Source organism: Aquarana catesbeiana, linkage group LG06 (genome assembly GCF_042186555.1).
Source record: "Aquarana catesbeiana isolate 2022-GZ linkage group LG06, ASM4218655v1, whole genome shotgun sequence".
Lineage (NCBI taxonomy): Eukaryota > Metazoa > Chordata > Amphibia > Anura > Ranidae > Aquarana > Aquarana catesbeiana.
In genome coordinates, this window is record NC_133329.1 from 78694891 (window position 1) to 78714799 (window position 19909).

General features: G+C 43.2%; 1 protein-coding gene across 2 annotated transcripts in view; it reads right to left on the minus strand.

Moving 5' to 3' along the window:
- STUB1 (STIP1 homology and U-box containing protein 1) overlaps nt 1-19909 on the minus strand; it is a 36395-nt gene that overhangs the window by 3762 nt on the left and 12724 nt on the right. For both annotated transcript variants that reach the window (XM_073636283.1, XM_073636284.1), the window contains 4 exons: nt 14464-14629; nt 9219-9309; nt 7855-7911; nt 4295-4411 (listed from right to left, as the gene is read on the minus strand). In XM_073636283.1, the coding sequence (XP_073492384.1) occupies nt 4295-4411; nt 7855-7911; nt 9219-9309; nt 14464-14629 (431 nt within the window). The remainder of the gene's footprint in view (nt 1-4294; nt 4412-7854; nt 7912-9218; nt 9310-14463; nt 14630-19909) is intronic.

Sequence of the window (19909 nt, forward strand, 5' to 3'; positions counted from 1 at the left end):
TCAGTGCTGGCGCCAGCATCATAACTGTGGGGAGCCAACTGTAACGGCTTGTGGCTTTACAGCAGGCTGCCCGCTGCACTTTGCGAATGGTCCCGCAGTCTCTTGGGACCCAAGAGGACGTGTCCCAAGAGGCCGCAGGGAGAGGGGGGAGGCGAACTTCTGCTCTGATTGCCTAAGCAGTCAGTTTCGAAGTGGGAGCGGGTACCTGGTTTTGACAGGTTTCTACCCCTTTTTGGGTGAAGTTCCGTTTTAAGTATACATACAGATGAAAAATAACAAGTATTCGTTGCGCTATTGATCTTTAGAATCAGTTGGTTCAATAAGATATCAACAGCCAGCACAATATTAATAATGAAGGAAGTCAATAACAAGATATATATGGTAAGTGTGCAGCGCTTAAAATCCCAAAAGGACAATCCAGGAACAAAAGTTCAATAGTAGTTCAATCTGCGATAGACAGGGAATAGGGAGACCCGTCATCAGCACCCGACAATACAGCCGCTTACCTCATGTGGTGGACCCTCATCACAAAGGTCGAATCAGCTTATGTAAAGTAAACTTAGGTAAGAAGGAAGCCCATCAATCTTCATACACTTAGTGAGAGCAGACCTGATAGTGGATGCAGCAAACCTGGATGCGACTCTCCTTGTTAAAAAAATTACCCTCCAGTGGTAATCAAATATATGTCATCCCATGCAGAAAAAAAAGGAGATAAACCTCATTGCGCAGTACGTCATAACAGTATTTATTCAGATAAAAACTATTGAAATTGCACTCACATTGCTGACAAACAAAAGCAAGCTCTGTTTGTATGTATACAGCCTCTCCCCACCAGAAAGATGGCCGCCGTGTCCCAGCATGCCGTAGCGTCACATTGCCGACTCCTCCCTACGTTGTTTCGTGAGAGAATCACGTCGTCGTGGGGCATGGCTAGACGGACGCTCGAGTAGTTTATATATGCTGGAAGCAGTATTTGATATGCGGAAAAGGGATGTGCTCCAAATACAGGATGTGACAACACTGCTCACAGATATATGAGCAGCCAAGTCTACAATGCTCTAACAATAGAACACCTCCTTTATTCAAAAAGGAATGTTCCAAAAGTACCGTAAACACACTATGGCATAATAAAATGCTAGTATATAATATATACAGATTGTAAAAGATCTTTATAAAAAAAAAATATTATATGCGGACACAGCGCCATCTTGTGGATTGAGGAAAAATGACATTCAACCATATAAACATACAAAACTCATGAATGCAATGTATAAAATTATATTTTCGCATACAAAATTAAAATAATACTTAAAAAAAATATAAGAAGGGGAAAAATAAAAGAAATTATTTAACGACAAACTACCTAAAGGGAATGGGATATTTCAGCATCAACCAAATAAACCATTCATCATGAATTACTGATGAATGCATTAACATCCCATTCCACGTTCATACCGTGAGGATTGTTCTGGCCTTATAGATCCATTGGGTCTCCAATTTGGAAACCCCTCTGGTCATATGGCTACCTCTCCAGTTTCCCATAAATGTATCAATGCTCAAAAAAAAAACTGTACCCTTTAGGCTTCTATTGTGATGGGTAGGGTAATGGTGGGACACACTGTGTTATGGGTAACCATTTTTAATGTTAGTGACGTGTTCTTTCAACCGTTCTTGGAGTTGTCGTATAGTTCGGCCAATGTCTTCTAACCCACACGGGCACCTAATAACATACACTACATGCCTAGTAGTGCATGTTATAAAGGGCTTTATAGTAAAACATTCTCCAGTTGAACTGGATGTGTAGAAATCAATTTTGCGACATATCTCTATAGTAATATGGCATTAATTCCGCATATCAATTACTGTGTCCAACATATATAAACCACTCGAGCGTCCGTTTAGCCATCCCCCCCCACGACGACGTGATTCTCTCACGAAACAACGTAGGGAGGAGTCTGCAATGTGACGCTACGGCATTCTGGGACACAGCGGCCATCTTTCTGGTGGGGAGAGGCTGTATACATACAAACAGAGCTTGCTTTTGTTTGTCAGCAATGTGTGTACAATTTCAATAGTTTTTATCTGCATAAATTCTGTTATGATGTACTGCACAATGAGGTTTATCTCCTTTTTGTCTGCATGGGATGACATATATTTGACGATTACCGCTGGAGGGTAATTTTTGAACAAGGAGAGTAACATCCAGGTTTGCTGCATCCACTATCCGGTCTGCTGCTACTAAGTGTATGAAGATTGATGGGCTTCCTTCTTACCTGAGTTTACTTTACTTAAGCTGATGTGACCTTTGTGATGAGGGTCCACCACATGGGGTAAGCGGCTGTATTGTCGGATGCTGATGACGGGTCTCCCTATTCCCTGTCTATCGCAGATTGAACTACTATTGAACGTTTGTTCCTGGATTATCCTTTCAGGATTCTAAAGCGCTGCACACTTACCACATATATACATTGAGGACGGAAAGTATTCAGACCCCCTTAAATTTTTCACCCTTTGATATATTGCAGCCATTTGCTAAAATCATTTAAGTTCTTTTTTTTCCTCATTATTGTACACACAGCACCCCATATTGACAGAAAAACACAGAATTGTTGACATTTTTGCAGATTTATTAAAAAAGAAAAACTGAAATATCACATGGTCCTAAGTATTCAGACCCTTTGCTGTGACACTCATATATTTAACTCAGGTGCCGTCCATTTCTTCTGATTATCCTTGAGATGGTTCTACACCATTGATTTGAGTCCAGCTGTGTTTGATTATACTGATTGGACTTGATTAGGAAAGCCACACACCTGTCTATATAAGACCTTACAGCTCACAGTGCATGTCAGAGCAAATGAGAATCATGAGGTCAAAGGAACTGCCTGAAGAACTCAGAGACAGAATTGTGGCAAGGCACAGATCTGGCCAAGGTTACAAAAACATTTCTGCTGCACTTAAGGTTCCTAAGAGCACAGTGGCCTCCATAATCCTTAAATGGAAGACGTTTGGGATGACCAGAACCCTTCCTAGAGCTGGCCGTCTGGCCAAACAGCTATTGGGGGAGAAGAGCCTTGGTGAGAGAGGTAAAGAAGAACCCAAAGATCACTGTGGCTGAGCTCCAGAGATGGAGATGGGAGAAAGTTGTAGAAAGTCAACCATCACTGCAGCCCTGCACCAGTCGGGGCTTTATGGCAGAGTGGCCTGACAGAAGCCTCTCCTCAGTGCAAGACACATGAAAGCCTGCATGGAGTTTGCTAAAAAAAAAAAAAACACCTTAAGGACTCAAAGATGGTGAGAAATAAGATTCTCTGGTCTGATGAGACCAAGATAGAACTTTTTGGCCTTAATTCTAAGTGGTATGTGTGGAGAAAACCAGGCACTGCTCATCACCTGTCCAATACAGTCCCAACAGTGAAGCATGGTGGTGGCAGCATCATGCTGTGGGGGTGTTTTTCAGCTGCAGGGACAGGACGACTGGTTGCAATCGAGGGAAAGCTGAATGAGGCCAAGTACAGGGATATCCTGGACGAAAACCTTCTCCAGAGTGCTCAGGACCTCAGACTGGGCCGAAGGTTTACCTTCCAACAAGACAATGACCCTAAGCACACAGCTAAAATAAGGAAGGAGTGGCTTCACAACAACTCTGTGACTGTTCTTGAATGTCCCAGCCAGAGCCCTGACTTAAACCCAATTGAGCATCTCTGGAGAGACCTAAAAATGGCTGTCCACCAACGTTTACCATCCAACCTGACAGAACTGGAGAGGATCTGCAAGGAGGAATGGCAGAGGATCCCCAAATCCAGGTGTGAAAAACTTGTTGCATCTTTCCCAAAAAGACTCATGGCTGCATTAGATCAAAAGGGTGCTTCTACTAAATACCGAGCAAAGGGTCTGAATACTTAGGACCATGTGATATTTCAGTTTTTCTTTTTTAATAAATCTGCAAAAATGTCAACAATTCTGTGTTTTTCTAACAATATGGGGTGCTGTGTGTACATTAATGAGGAAAAAAATGAACTTCAATGATTTTAGCAAATGGCTGCAATATAACAAAGAGTGAAAAATTATACATACAGATGGAAGAATTGGGGCTATTCAAGGTGTTTTGGGTAATATACATGGAGAGCAAGCAGCCAGAGAAAACTATTTAATTGGCAGCTCCTCATTTTAAAACAGTATTTTTAATTAGACCGTGTTCTGTTTTGTAACCGGATGCTATGGAAACATTTTACTGCAGTTTTTACTATTCATTTCCTGGTAATGTAATCCAATATTTGCAAAAGGATATTACCTGCAAGTGCTCCTCTATGTCTTTTCTGTCGTAGGTGATTCCACTGGGTGTTATACAAGGCTCTCTCATCAGCTCAAAGCTGATCTTCCCACACAGGTAATCCGGGATGTCCCGCTTCTGTGCAAGGACACAAGTACAAGATATTTAGTTAATGACACAGCCGCACAATCCCTGACTAAATATACACAGTCACATTCACATGTCAGTCTTCATACAAAAGGACTACATGTCATGCTAATCCATCTATAACCAGCACCCTGTGTGGCTTTTCTGTTTCAATGTCTTTGCTTTAAATAAAGAAAATTTACAAAATAGAACAAATGTCTGGTGTGAAAGCACTTTGGATTTCAAGAAAGTACAAACTACAGCTTCAGGTCAGTTCACCCTTGTCCACACTTATGGCGGGTGCATGACCAGCTCGTTGCTGAGAATGTATGCACAATACAACAGATGACCACACTCTAGCTATACATGGAATGTCTTTATTAATGGTTATGCATAAAGCAGGTACAACAAGAAGAAAGAACTCTTACATGTTACACCTAGTCTATGATTAAAAGTGATTCTAAATGCAATTTTTTTTAATAACAAACATGTCATACTTACCTGCTCTGTGCAATGGTTTTGAACAGAGCAGTCCTGATCCTCATCTTCTGGGGTCTCCCCACTGGTGCTCTCGGCTTTACGCCCACCCCACCAAGTGCCCCTAGAACAAGCCACTTTGATCTGGGGTCACCTGTGCATGCTCGCTCCTGAGCTGGCTGTGTGTGTCCTTTGACACATATGACGTGGCTAGACCACGCCCCCCCCCGCTCTCTCCCGCTGCTGCCTCTGTCCAATAAGGAGAGAGAGCTGCTGCTCTCGTGCACATTGCTGGATCGAGATCAGGTATGTATTTAGGGGGGACTGGGGGGGGGAGCTGCATGCAGAAGGTTTTTTACCTTAATGCTTAGAATGCAGAAGGTAAAAAAAACTTCAACCTTTAGAACCACTTTAAGCACTGGTCAGCATGAAGCATGCAAGAAGTCCTTTAACCACTTACAGACCAGAAGATTTGCCCCCTTAATGACCAGGCCATTTTTTGCAATATGACACTGCGTCGCTTTAACTGACAATTGCGCAGTCGTGTGACGTTGTACCCAAACAAAATTTATGTCCTTTTTTTCCCACGAATAGAGCTTTCTTTTGGTGGTATTTGATCACCTCTGTGGTTTTTATTTTTTGCGCTATAAACAAAAAAAAAAAAGAGCGACAATTTTGAAAAAATTTCTTCATCAGTTTAGGCTTTGGTTTGCACAAAAGTTATAGCGTCTAGAAACTATGGGAAAGATTTATGGCATTTTTCCAATTTATTTTTTTTTTTACTAGTAATGGTGGCAATCTGTGATGTTTATTGGGACTTCGACATTGCAGCGGACAGATCGGACACTTTACACTATTTTGGGACCACTGACATTTATACAGCGATCAGAGCTATAGAAAATGCATTGATTACTGTATAAATGTCACTGGCAGGGAAGGGGTTAACACTAGGGGGCGATCAAGGGGTTAAATGTGTTCCCTCGTAAGTGTTTCTTACTGTGGGGGGATGGGACTGACTGGGGGGGGGAGGACATATCGCCGTTCGTAATCACTACAAACAGCAGATGTGTCTCTTCTACCCTGTCAGAAGAGGGATTTGTGTGTACACACACACACACACACACAAATCCCCGTTCTGGCTCTCGTGCCCGCATCGGGTCCCCCGCCATGCAGCGGGCGCCTGCTATGGCTCTTAAAAGGGACCAACGTACCGGTTCGTCGTTTTACGGTAACGAACCGCTTCGCTGACATAAATGTGCGTGAGCTGGTCGGCAAGTGGTTTAAACAGAAAAAAAAAAAAGAGAATCCATAAAAAAATATACTTCTCTTTGCTGAAGAGAGGGGTCTTGACTTCACTCATTTTTTTTCCCCTATGCATTACAGCTCCATGTTCTTGCATATAGGGCACCTTTGTGTACTTCTTTGGCAATACTTTCACTCCTTCGTTTGGCTGTTGGCCTGCCTCTCAGGTTTACAGGAGGCATGCGCAGAACTGACAGCTAGCCAAAACAGAGTGTTCATGGCAGGCATGCTGCTAATTGTAAGTCAGTGACTTAGCCTAGTCAGCCTACAAGTGGAAGTGCCATTACTAGATGGATCTCCAGGTAAGAAACTTTGAACAGATTAACAAAAAATGAGCCTAAACCCAACTCCGACCACAATAAGACATGCCATAGATTATGCGATTTTCCTGTGGTTGCATGAAAGAAAGAAAAAAAAAAAAAAAAAAAATCGCTCAATTCCCTCATCAACACAGTCAGTGGTGATGGGGGAATTCCTCCCATGGAGACATTGTGTTCCATGCAGCTCTGGACGGATAGGAGAGAAAGCAGCGGGAATTCCTTTACCGCAGGAGCCTTGACAACTCAGAATTGTGGGAAGTAAGTACAGAGGGGATCGGAGGAGTGGGATCCTTGGACAGGTAAGTGTCCGTTTATTAAAAGTCAGCAGCTATAGGATTTGTAGCTGCTGACTTTTATTTATTTTTTCCAGACTGAACCTCCTTCTTTCAGTGCTATGCAGGTCTCCTATACCCCAGCGTTACCGTCATGTCATCGCCTCCCTCTTTACCTGGCCATTCACAAAGCAAAGCCTGGTTCTGTCTGTATTGTGAATGGCGGAGAAGAGGGGGTGGAGACACAACCGTAGTGCTGGGGCCCCGAGACCTGCAGCACTTACATCCGAGCAGCCTGGAAGTAAAGTGGAAGCTGTACTAATCTTCACCGGTAAAGGATTAGTTTTGTGGGATGGGGTTTACATAAACTTTCAACGTTTTCTGTACGAGAAGATTCTGTAGAGAAAAGATTAAGGATAAAAGTTCCAGCCTGGTGCTGCCCCTCAATTTCACTCAAAGGGCTCTGCATCATTTTGTTCAGTTTTATGACTACAGATAGCGTTTCTGAGTGCTCCAAACCTTCTCAAAGACTTTCTGCTTATCTGTTTTAGATCTACTGTCAAGTAGGATTTTATGTACAAGATAGAAGGGATCAGTCCACCCAAATGTGCTATCCCATTTTAAGAAAGCATTGCTTCTTTTTATATTTTGTCATTTCTATATAGAAGCATCCATATTTACTAATTAAAAATTAAATCTCTGCTTCCTGCTTAGCAGCACATGTATTAATGTTTGTGATTCTTGGTGCAAGTTTAAGGGGTATGTCTGAGTGACTTAAAAATTATGTGGCTTATCCTGTGACTAATCAGCGGTTGTTCAGTGTGCGGTTGATGGCTGTATTGTTTGACATACAGATAGTCACTAAAAGAGAAAAGGCGGAGGCTCACCTGCCAACTCAGTTATTTGAAGGATACGTTCACCCTTTGCAACATGTGAAACCCATATTTAGGGTATAACATGTTACAAATATACCGCAAAATTGTGCAATTATTTATTAATTTCAAAGATGAACTTATCCTTTAAATGGTAGCCATTTAAATAAAATGAAATGAACCATTCTCTGTATTAATATACGATTACTCACCTTGCGTTTTTCATCTACTTGAGAAAATAGCTCATCCATCTCTGCCAAATACTTATCCTGCACAATAAAAAAAAAAAGCAGAAGTTTTTTTTTTTTCTTATATGGTACTGACTTATTACAAGGTAGATCAAACCAGTCTCACCAGTTTCTGCTCCAGAAGAGCTTAAAAATAGAACTCCACCTAATTCACAGAACATTTATTACATGACATGCATGCAATCCTCAGGCAAACCATGAGAAATCATTGTAAGGATATGCTTCCAAACATTTATTTTTTCTAAGTTGGTTTTTCAGTTTTTATACCTTCTCTAGAGTTCAGCTAAGGTGACTGTCAATATCTAAAAAAAATAATAAATTGAAAACTGAATACACGGCATAAAAGAATGTTTATATCTTCAGCAGTTTACATTTCCGGGTGGGTCAAATAAGGACGTACGATGTGGTTCCATCCACAGGCCTCTCATTACTAGTAGTGACTTAACCAGCGGGTAGAACCACAGAGCAGAGTGGGGACCATGGGGTTGATTTACTAAAGGCAAATGGACTGTGCACTCTACAAAGTGCAGTTGCTCCAGAGCTTAGTAAATGAGGTGACCCTCTGTTGACTTCCATCATCCAATCATGTGCAAGCAAAAATGCTGTATTTTTTTGTCTTACATGTGATTGGGTATTCTTTGCAAAGTGAAGCTTCACCTCATCTACTAAGCTCTGGAGCAACTCCACTTTGCAAAATGCACAGTCTATTTGCCAACCCCAATGTGTCTGACATACATGAAGTGTTTTAGGTGTGAAGATTCTTTGGTGGCCAGAGTTTCTTCAAGCCCTTGGCGCTAACCCTTTAAGGTGTTCTGAAAGATAGCATTCCTGATATTGTGACTTCTGTGATTAGCTGATGAGGTTGTCACATGATCGAGAGGCTCTAAATTGTAAACAGTGATTGGGAGCTGTTGGTGACAACTCACTCCGTCACTGTGCTGAGAGCAATTTTGATTTCTATGGCATGGTTGCAGGTTTTTTTTTTTTCACCAGACTGGGATATATGGACTTTTTCGATAATGGTTTTTTGATATTGATCAACTTATTTTGAAAGTTTGGACGGCGCTATAATTACTGTTATTTTTTTTACTAGGTCTTGATACTGATCAGCATAATTGAGGACTTGGACTGCACCATATGCACCGTTCAGTATCTCTGATACATATCAGTTCTACTGAGTATTTGTGGAGTTTTTACTACATATTGGGGAATTCGGTTCACTTGTAATGCAATGAATTCATATCTCCGTGATTTGTGTAGTTAGGCGGCGATATGTGCAGTGATATTCATACACAAAAGTCTATATTGATTTTCATTATTGTACTCACATGTTTGTTGGCCACACAAGACAGCTGAACCCGGCTCCTGTTCTCCTCCACGTTCTCCTCCTCATGTTTCCGTTTTGTTTCTTCAAGTTCCCTATAAATAAAATTACATAATTTACAGACACTCTACAGGCTAAACTAATCTAATTTCACTCAACTGTTTAAATAACAACTTTAAATCACAGCCCCACCCCCTAAGTGCAGCCCAACTGATCACATACTTATCTCTAATCATGTTCCAGCGACCTACGGGTGGTAATAAACCTAAAACCAAAAATGTAACATATTGCAGCTTACCAACCCCTAGATGTGGTGGCTGCATTTGTTTATTTTAGGCTTTTTTCCCCTCTGTTTTCACCTGGTGATCTGGCCAGTAACACACCTCTTGTATTAGAGCTCCCCCACTCTGGATGAAGGAGCACCTCTGTACAGCAGCATTATCTGTCTGGGGTGAGGGAAGCGTTAGATGAGCTAGCAGACTTTATCCAGGTACAGTGGGGGGAAATTGATCCTCTGCAAATTTTGTAAGTTTGCCCACTTGCAAAGAAATGAAGGGTCTATAATTTTTATCATAGGTGTATTTTTAAATGATAGAGACAGAATATCAACCAAAAATCCAGAAAAAAAACACAGGATACAAATGCTTTAAATGAAGTTGCAGTTCAGTGAGTGAAAAAAGCATTTGATCCCCAAGCAAAACATGACTTGGTACTTGGTGGATAAACCCTTGTTGGCAAGCAAAGAAGTAAGACGTTTCTTGTAGTTGGTGACCAGGTTTGCACACATCTCAAGGAGGGATTTTGGTCCACTCTTTTTTTACAGATCTTCTCTAAATTCTTAAGGTTTCTTAGCTGTTGCTTGGCAACTTGAAGTTTCAGCTCCCTCCATAAATTTTCTATAGGGTTAAGGTCTGGAGACTGGCTAGGCCATAATGTGCTTCTTCCTGAGCCTCTCTTTTGTTGCCTTGGGTCATTGTCATGCTAGAAGACCCCTCCATGACCCATTTTCAGTGTTCTGGCTGAGGGAAGAAGGTTCTCATCCAAGATTTTACAATACATGGCCCCATCCATTGGTCCCTCAATGCGGCAAAGTCAGCCTGTACCTTTAGCAGAGAAACAGTTACAAAGCATAATGTTTCCACCTGAGTGCTTGACTGTAGGGATGGTGTTCTTAGGGTCATAGTCAGCATTTTTCTTCCTCCAAACACAGTAAGTCGAGTTAATGCAAAAGACCTCAATTTTGGTATCATCTGACCAAAGCACTTTCTCCCAATCCTTGGCTTAATCATTAAACTGTTCATTAGCATGACCATTCATGTGCCTTCTTGAGGAGGGAGAGTTGCCGTGTTTGGAGGAAGAAAAATTATGACATTGACCCTAAGAACACCATCCCTACAGTCAAGCACGGGAGGTGAAAACATGCTTTGGGGCTGTTTCTCTGCTAAAAGGTACAGGCTGATTTTGCCGCATTGAGGGGCCAATGGACGAGGCCATGTATTGTAAAATCTTGGATGAGAACCTTCTTCCCTCAGCCAGAACACCAAAGATGGGTCATGGAGGGGTCTCCCAGCATAACAATGACCCAAAACATAAAGTCAAGGCAACAAAGGAGTGGCTCAAGAAGAAGCACATTAAGATGGAGTGGCCTAGTCAGTCTCCAGACCTTAATCCCATAGAAAAGTTAAGGAAGGAGCTGAAACTTTGAGTTGCCAAGAGGCAGCTAAGAAACCTTATGGATTTAGAGAAGATCTGTAAAGAAGTGTGGACCAAAATCCCTCCTGAGATGTGTGCAAACCTGGTCACCAACTACAAGAAATGTCTTACCTCTGTGCTTGCCAACAAGGGTTTCTCCACCAAGTAATAAGTTATGTTTTGCTTGGGGATCAAATACTTTTTTCACTCACTGAACTGCAACTTAACCCCTTCCCGCCGAGCGTACGCAGATATGTGGCCTCGGCTTTGGGGGGTTATACCGGGATGATGCCCGCAGCTGCAGGCATCATCCCGGTACCGTTTTTTAGAGGGATTTTTTTTTTCCAGGGATAACAACCAATTTGGCTAAAAGTCCCCCGCCGCTCTGACCGGGCCTCCTGTCCCACCGGGAGAACCGATCCGCCACTTCCGGCGTCTAGCCACAGGCAGCTTCTGAATGTAAATGTAAACATCACAACGTCACTTCCGGTTTACTCGGCTGCCATTGGCACCGGATTAAAAAAAAATATACAGTATTCAGAATCGCCATTTTTTGCCATTTTTTGTCACCACCTATTACTGTCACAAGGGATGTTTACATTCCTTGTGACAGCAATAAAAGTGAACATTTTTTTTTTTTAAAACACAATTTAATAATATAAAAAAAAAAAAAAAATGTTTTAAAGCGCCCCTGTCCCCGCGAGCTTGCGCAGCAAAAAAACACATACGGAAGTCGCGCCCGCATATATAAACGGCGGTCAAATCACACATGTGAGCTATCGCTGCGATTGTCAGAGCGAGAGCAATAATTCTAGCACTAGACCTCCTCTGTAACTCTAACCTGGTAACATCATCTTTCACATTATACAAAAAAAAATTGGGCTAACTTTACTGTTTCGTTTTTTTAAAATTCATGACATTGTCCCTTTTCCCAAAAAGTTGTGTTTAAAACACAGCTGCACAAATACTGTGTGACATAAAATATTGCAACAATCGCCATTTTATTCTCTGCTAAAGAAATATATATATATATATATATATATATATATATATATATATATATATATATATGTTTGGGGGTTCTAAGTAATTTTCTAGCAAAAAATACGGATTTTAACTTGTAAATACACCAAATGTCAGAAATGGCCTTAGGCATGAAAGGGTTAATCTATAGCATTTGTTTTATGCGTTTTTTTTTTTTTTTTTTTTTTCCTGGATTTTTGGTTGTCATTCTGTCTCTATCATTTTAAATACACCTATGATAAAAACTTATAGACCCTTCATTTCTTTGTAAGTGTGCAAACGTACAAAATCTGCAGGGGAGCAAATACTTATTTCCCCCACTGTACACACTATTCGTTTTTTTTCAGAGTCGCTATACACGCAAGATTAGAACAGCGATCTCCTCCGCTGAGCTGTTGTGCTCTGACAGGGGGGCGCCCCCCGCCAGAACACTCCGATCAGAACTCTCTGCCACTGCCTGACAGAAGCCGACCAGATGGACAAACACAGGCCGAATGCAGAGCATTTTTTTTTTTTTTTGAACCGGCAAATGTCTCCTGACAATTGGCCCGTGTGTACCCGGCTTTTGAAACACTAAGCAAATTAATGCCAAAAGCACAGCTCTCACTTTATAAGCTCTTACGGCAACAGTTTTTTTTCCCCCTTTTGGAATGGTTTTTCTCATCACTCTAACTGCTAAATCTGCAAGAGAGCTTGTTTTTTTTTTTTTTTAAAAAACAATAGACTTACTGGCCAGATCACACAAATAAGGGAAAAACCTAAAACAGAAAACTAATGCAGTCATCACATCTAAGAATTTTATAAGCTGCAATATGATAAAATGTTTGAGTTTAATACCGCTTTCACTCCGTGGTCCTGCGAAGATGGGTCCCCTTAATCCTATACATATACACCATAAACCCATTCATTCCTATGGGGAGAGGTGTATTGCTCTGGATCACTGAAAGTCACTAGGAGTTTCACTCCCTATAGAAAAGAATGGGGCCGCACCAAAGGTACAGTTGTCCTCTAAAGCAGGGGTCTCCAAACTTTCAAAACAAAGGGCCAGTTTACGGTCCTTCAGACTTTAGGGGGGCAGCACTGTGGACAGTGGGAGTAGAAATTGTCCCAGCATCAGTGGGAGTAAAGAATGAATCTTATCCCATCATTGGTGTCAGTGGGAGGAATAGATCCCCATCATTGGTGTCAGTGGGAGGAATATTGCTGCATTGTTGGTGTCAGTGGAAGGAATAGTGTCTTGTATCAGTGGCAGGAAAAGTACCCCAAGGGCTGGATAAAGACGAGCAAGATTGGAGACCCCCGGCTCTAAAGCAAACATGTACTTTTCCCTTAAAGCGATATTAAAGTCTTGTTTTTTTTTTTTAAATAACAAACATGTTATACTTACCTGCTCTGTGTAGCGATTTTGCACAGAGCTGCCCAGATCCTCCTCTTATTGGGTCCCACACTGGCGCTCATGGCTCTTCCCTCCTGTCGGGTGCCCCCACACTATACAGCTTGCTCACACACAAAGCCATGGCTCAGCCCCGCCCCCTCTGTCTCCGAATTAGCTCACTGGCTGTGATTGGCAGCAGTAATTGCTAACAGCCAATCAGGATTGGAGTCCCCAGAGGCAAGGCTCTCATGGGTTGTATGCGGGCTGGTGGTAAGTTATGTTTGGTTTTTCCCTTAGATTTATCCTTGGCCTTGTTTGTACCTGTTGTCAGCCTTCCAATGCTTCTTGCTGTGATAGCCAGCTATAGATGGGAGCAAGTGGCGTCTTTTTTTGTATCACTGTCATGGGCATCGCAGGGGGGGATGCTGCACACAGATGGTTTTTTACCTTAATGCATGACGGTAAAAAACCTTGTGCCTTTAGAACCACTTTAATGAGCACAGTAACAGTTATGCTTTACAGGAGGCAGAAGCTTTAACCTTCCACTCACTCCCCAGTCCCCATAAACCACCTCTGTAGCCCAGCAAAATAGCAGTAACTTCCAAGTGTAGAAACTTTTCCTGCCTCCCCACAATGCAATGCTCTATGCCTGAGCAGCCAATCACCAGGTCCAAGCATCATTACACAGATGAAGGGGGAAGCCTGCATAGGCTGCGTAAACTTTGACTAAAATGAAGCTTTTACAGAACTTTGGTGTTCTCTTGCAGCAGATTAGGATTATGGGAGGACAGAGTGGAATGACACAAAGGCACACACAGCCTAACACCCCCCCCCCCCCCTTCCTCAGGCATGTACACTTACCTCGCCACAACTCCTCATTGCCTCCCCACACTGCCCTTGCTAATGGAGCAAGCTTTCAGGTATGAGGGGAAGCATGTGACCTCAATTATGTGGCAGTGCTCAAAGCTAAGCAGCCAATCACAATGTCCCAACACTGTCACATGAATGTTACCATGCTGCCACCCTTCTGTCTAAGCTCCAACACAAGTCAACACTGCAGATTAGACAGACAGAAATGCTGCAGCAGGGAAGTGGTGGTAAAGCATGCACCGGGGGGGGAATCTGAAGACTTTATTCCTGGAAGAAGCCTGACGCTCACCTTTCCTTCTCAGCCAGGATGAGTTTGGTGAGATAGGCATGCAGCTCGTTCTCCTGGTTGATCCTTCGCTCCTCTATGTTGTTCCAGCGCTTCTTCTTGGCAATCCTTAGAGCACTCGGGATGTCATCCCCAAAGTTCAGCCTTTGCTCCTTGGCAAGGTTATAAGCTGAAAGGTAAAAGGAGATTTTCACTGAATATTTATTGCCCAACTGTAAAGACAACCAGGACAACTAAAGGAATCTGTAGCAATCTCATGCTGATTTCTGAACTGTGCTGTAAGGCCCCCAGGGAGTCTTTTATGCCTTTGCCCTTCCATGTGCTCCTTGCTGTGAAGGCCAGTTATAGGTGGGGGCAGGGGCCATTTGTTTGTTACTGGTGTAAATATGGTCCGGGGACACACTGGGCACCTTTGCTGCCACTGTGCTACGTGCTGGGTGTCCAGTGTGCTCCTGTTCCTTTAAGGGGGATTGGGCTGCCTCCAGGCCCACCTGCCCCTCATCTATCCATTGAATGCATATGCTCCCACTGTGGAGACGCTCATAAATTCAGTAGCATTTAGAACTGCAAGCAACATAGGGTGCCATGAAGAGGCCTTGCAGCTTATGCATGCATTCGCAAATGCGTGCTAACTAAACCCCTGTCTTTAAACGCAGACTGTTGGACAGGTTAATTTGGTTGGTCAGCAGACTGGTTGGTGAAGCTGAGCTATGGAATGTTCTGTTTTTGTCTTTTATGTGTTTGCCCTTCCATGAGCTCCTTGCTGTGAAGGCCAGTTATAGGTGGGGGCAGGGGCCATTTGTTTGCCCCAGAGAGGCTGCCCCATCTTCTGTCTCCGGGTCAGGCTGCAGGAACACCCCATCAGAAGCTGCCTAATCTCTATTCTAATTGCAAGGCCCTCACACAGGCAGCCTGCTCTTCTGTCTCATTGTCAGGCTGTAATGGCCCTACAGAGGCTGCCTTAAAGGGTAATGTCACATTCGTGGGGGGAAAAAAAATAGCAAATAAAAAAAATAAATAATACACAGTTTATTACAACTGCAACACGAGTCATATTGTAATTGAATGTTAAAGCGGAGCTCCACCCATATAAAAGTCGGCAGCTACAAAAAGTGTAGCTGCTGACTTTTATTAATCACCTGTCCCGTGGTCCAGCGATGCGGGCGAACGAAGCCCCGCTCCTCTCCCCCTCCTCTCTGCGGCGCCAGCATTGTCACTGTGGGCGCCCGGCTGTGGCTTCACAGCCAGGCACGCAATGTGCATTGCGCGTGCCGTGCACTGTGCCAGGCAATCATCTGGCACCTGTGACGTGTCCCAGATGATTGCCGAGAGGGAGGGGGGAGAGGTGAACTTGCCTCCAGTGCCCCGGGAAGAAGTGGGAGCTGGATCCCTCTAAAAAGAGGGTATCCGCTCCCCCCCCCACCCCAAAAAAATGACATGCCAAATGTGGCATGTCAGGGGGTCACCTTCCCTTAAAGCGGAAAGTCCCATTTTTGGGTGGAACACCGTTTTAATAAAAATGACCTCTTTTCAATCTGCAGCCGCTAGAATTTTATGTAAAATGTAATATGGCCACCTGGAGGAGTTCTGTATACAGAAAGCCCTCCCAGAAATATAATTTCCTGCACAAAGGCTGCCTCTTCTTCTGTCTCAGCGCCAGGCTGTAATGTCTCCTCCACAGGTTACCTTCTCTCCATTCTCCCTGTAAAGCTGCCTTTTCAGATTACAATGGGGTTTGTCTCCAGTTTAGAGACAGAACATGGAAATAATGAGTGTGACCTCCCTTTATGTGTCACTGCTGCTAGCAAAACCCAGCATCTCTTGCCACCCTTGAAAACGTGAATGGGCTGTAGTTCTCCGCTAGGGCCACTAAAAGGTGCTGTACATATAACAAGCGCATGATCAGCTACACCTGGAAAACACTTTTAAATAGGGTATTGGGCCATGCTGGGAATTCAGAAATGAAGAAACACCCTCCTGTCCTCTCCCCAAACACAAGCCATGACTCACAATTGTTGAGGTTGATAGGTAAGCCAATAAAATTCATTTGTATATTGAAGACATAGGGAGCGCTCATCATGTTTACTACATTATACTGTATCTGTGCATACTTGTATGTAAATTGCACAGCTATATACACAGATGAAATAAATACATGGGAGCTGCTTTACCCTGACAAAGGACTTTTTTTTGTTCGCCTAGTCCTTAGATTTACACAGCACAGCTCTGTCTAGTAAGGGACAGGAGGAACTAAACTTTCTCTTCTGCAGCTTCACTTACAGGTCTCCTTCCCAACCATCAGCCTGTAACTGGACAGTGAAAGGAGAAGCAGCACAATGATAAGTTCAGCAGACTCTAAAAATAAAAACCGGATTTAGACACAACCCCTGTCTTATATATAAATGAGTGGTAAGAATGAAGAAAAAAAAAAAAAAAAGGATTTCAATAACTCACTGTATTATATGCAAAAATATATATGACACTTTATTACATTATGTAATAAAAGTTAAAATAGCACCACGTACAGAAATACGTTAAAAACATGCGCCCACTTCACTCAAATACTGGTCACCTAAGCCCGTAATATCTAAATCATCTTGTATTAATACTCTATTAGTAAGATTATAGCAATAATGATTTGGGTGATCCTATGGTGTTCCTCCAGATAGAGAGCAAATATATAAGCACTCCCATTCACTGAGCCAGTGAATAAACAGATGAGTTCAAGGTATTTATATATATCCATCTCCACTGAGGTAGCAGTAATCTAATGGTAGTATTAAAAGAGAAGCTCCAGGCTTCTTCAGAAAAAAAACAAAAGTCAGCAGCTACAAATACTGTAGCTGCTGACTTTTAATATTAGGGCACTTACCTGTCCTGGCATCCAGCAGTGTCCTCACCCAAGCCAATTCTTCAGTCGCCTATCAGGTGCTGGCGCCGCCATCTTGACTAAGTAAAGCTTCACAGCCGGTTGCCAGCTGCACATGCGAAAAGCACTGCAGTCTTCTGGGACCTGCAACACGGTCTAGAAGTATGTGGGGAAGGAGTGGGGCCGAACTTCCGTCTCAGTTCGCCACAGCAAACAGAGCAGGAAGAGAAAGAAGGTACCTGTCAAAATCCCCCCCCCCCCCCCCCAAAAGGTGCCAAATGTGGTAGTGGAGGGGGGGGGGGGAGCAGACCTTCCCCTTTTGGGTGAAGCTCCCCTTTAACTACAGAGCCCCATATGATACACTGGCAATGCTCTTAAAGCTCTCACAGGTCACTGTGGTCCAGAGGAGGAAGTTATACAGGAGCATATGCACTTCCTTAAGATTAAGGGATCCGATCCCATTATACAGTATGGATCGGCTGCTTCAGAGGCACCTCTCTGTCATTCTGCTCTCTCCCCTATCAGCATGCTCCTTGCACTGCAGCACACTTTAGACTGCATAAAGTACTACTGACAACAAGTCAAATCCAGGTACTTACACTGCTTGTTTCTAAAAATGACATTGAATGATGTATTATTGATTACAAAGCTGCATTATTCTGTGTCTGTTATATCTGCCTTGAAGTTATTTTTTTTAATTTTTTTTTTTTTTTACATTAAATACACAGAAAGCGGACCAGATTACACATCACTGTCCACACAGCCATCCAGATAAATGCACTATTAGAGCAGTAGTATAAAAGCTCCTATTCCACAGTTTTCATTATTCCTCCAGTCACAGTCCAGCGGAATACTTTGTGAAAATGTGCTAAACCTCAATCATCGCTTGCACTGCAGATATAAAGAGTTAAGCGGCAGGCAGTCCACCGGGATCCGGCCATCAGGCAGGTATAAATGATTCAGCAAGGACATGGAATGAGTGGTTCTAGTGATGCCGTCAGCTTGTTGTTGGTAACAGAATACAAACAGCCTGCCAGACAGAGACGCTGCTCTGCTGCTACATAGAATTCCTGGAACATTCTTCTATACCCAGGACTTATCACAGATTACTAAATCCGCTGAGGACTGCTGAGCATACACAGCCCAAAAGACTTAAGCCTCGTACACACGGTATGATTGTTGGAAGGGGATTGTCTGTTGACAGACCGTTGTCCTAAAATCTTACCGTTAGTACGCTCCTTTGAATAATTTTGTCCAATATTCGGCCAACAATGTTGGGTGACAGCCTAGTAAATTTTCGGCGGACAACGGTTTGACGTCAGGTTTTCGTATGGTCAGTACACAAATCCGTCACACAAAAGTTGAAAGTACAAACACGCATGATCGGAATCAATTCTCAAACATGAAATTAGCAGGAGGGGTCCAAAGGGTGGCGCTCAAGAGCTGAAATTCCTCGTAGTACATCACTACGTTCGTGTTTGTGGCACAACAATTGTTTACGGTTAGTATGCAAGACAAGACCCTGACACCTTTTAACAAAAATTAGACGCTCGGTTGAACAACAATCGTACCATGTGTACGGGGCTTAAGACACTGGGGGGGGGATTTACTAAAACTGGAGCGCACAGAATCTGATGCAGCTGTGCAGAGTAACTTCTAGTAATCAGCTTCTAGGTTCAAGCCCCCATTCACATCGGACCGATTTGACATGCGATTTTACATGTCAAATCCCATGCCAAATCGGAGCCTATTGCTGGCAATGGCACCGTCCGAATCGGTGCGATGCCGACTTTGCAGCGAGTTGAAATCATGCGAGTTCAGCTGAACACGCACGATTTCAAACCCGCCCTCAGTGTGAACCTAGGCTAATTGTCAAAGCTTAATTGAACAAGCTGAAGTTAGAATCTGATTGGTTACTATGAACAGCTGTACCAAATTCTATGTGCATTAGTTTTAGTAAACCTCCCCCATTGTGTTGTGGTGGCCTTATCAGCCTGAATGATGACAAAAGGAGCAAAAGCTGATCTGATGATTCTTTGGAAGAACTGCCTATAGCCTGGTACACACTGCTAGTTTTTTTTTGTTCAACACAGCGGGCTGAATGAAAAAAATCTGACAGCTCAGGTTGTAGCAGCTGTACCAACGATCCAATGTTAGTACAGCAGTCCCCCCTGCTGTGCTATTCTGTTCTGACAGGGGAACAGCTCATGTTGGTGCAGCTGTACCAACGATCCAATGTTAGTACAGCAATCTTCCCTGCTGTGCTATTCTGTTCTGACAGGGGACACACCCAACCCCCCCTGCCACAAGAACAGTCCAGGAGCTGATCGGCAGACCTTTTTTGGTCATGTACCTTGCAATTGGCTGGCTTCTGTCGGACCGGCTGCAGTACACACGGACCAAATGTCGGCTGGTTTCTATTGAACCGGCCGATGCCGCCTGACATTTGGCCCGTGTGTACGGGGTTTATGGCCAACTTCTTAGTTGTGTTCCCTATATAGAGCAGCAATGATCTTTACTGAAGTGCTGCAGAGATCTAATGAATCAACAAAGACAACTCTGTCTGACCCGTCCCTGCAT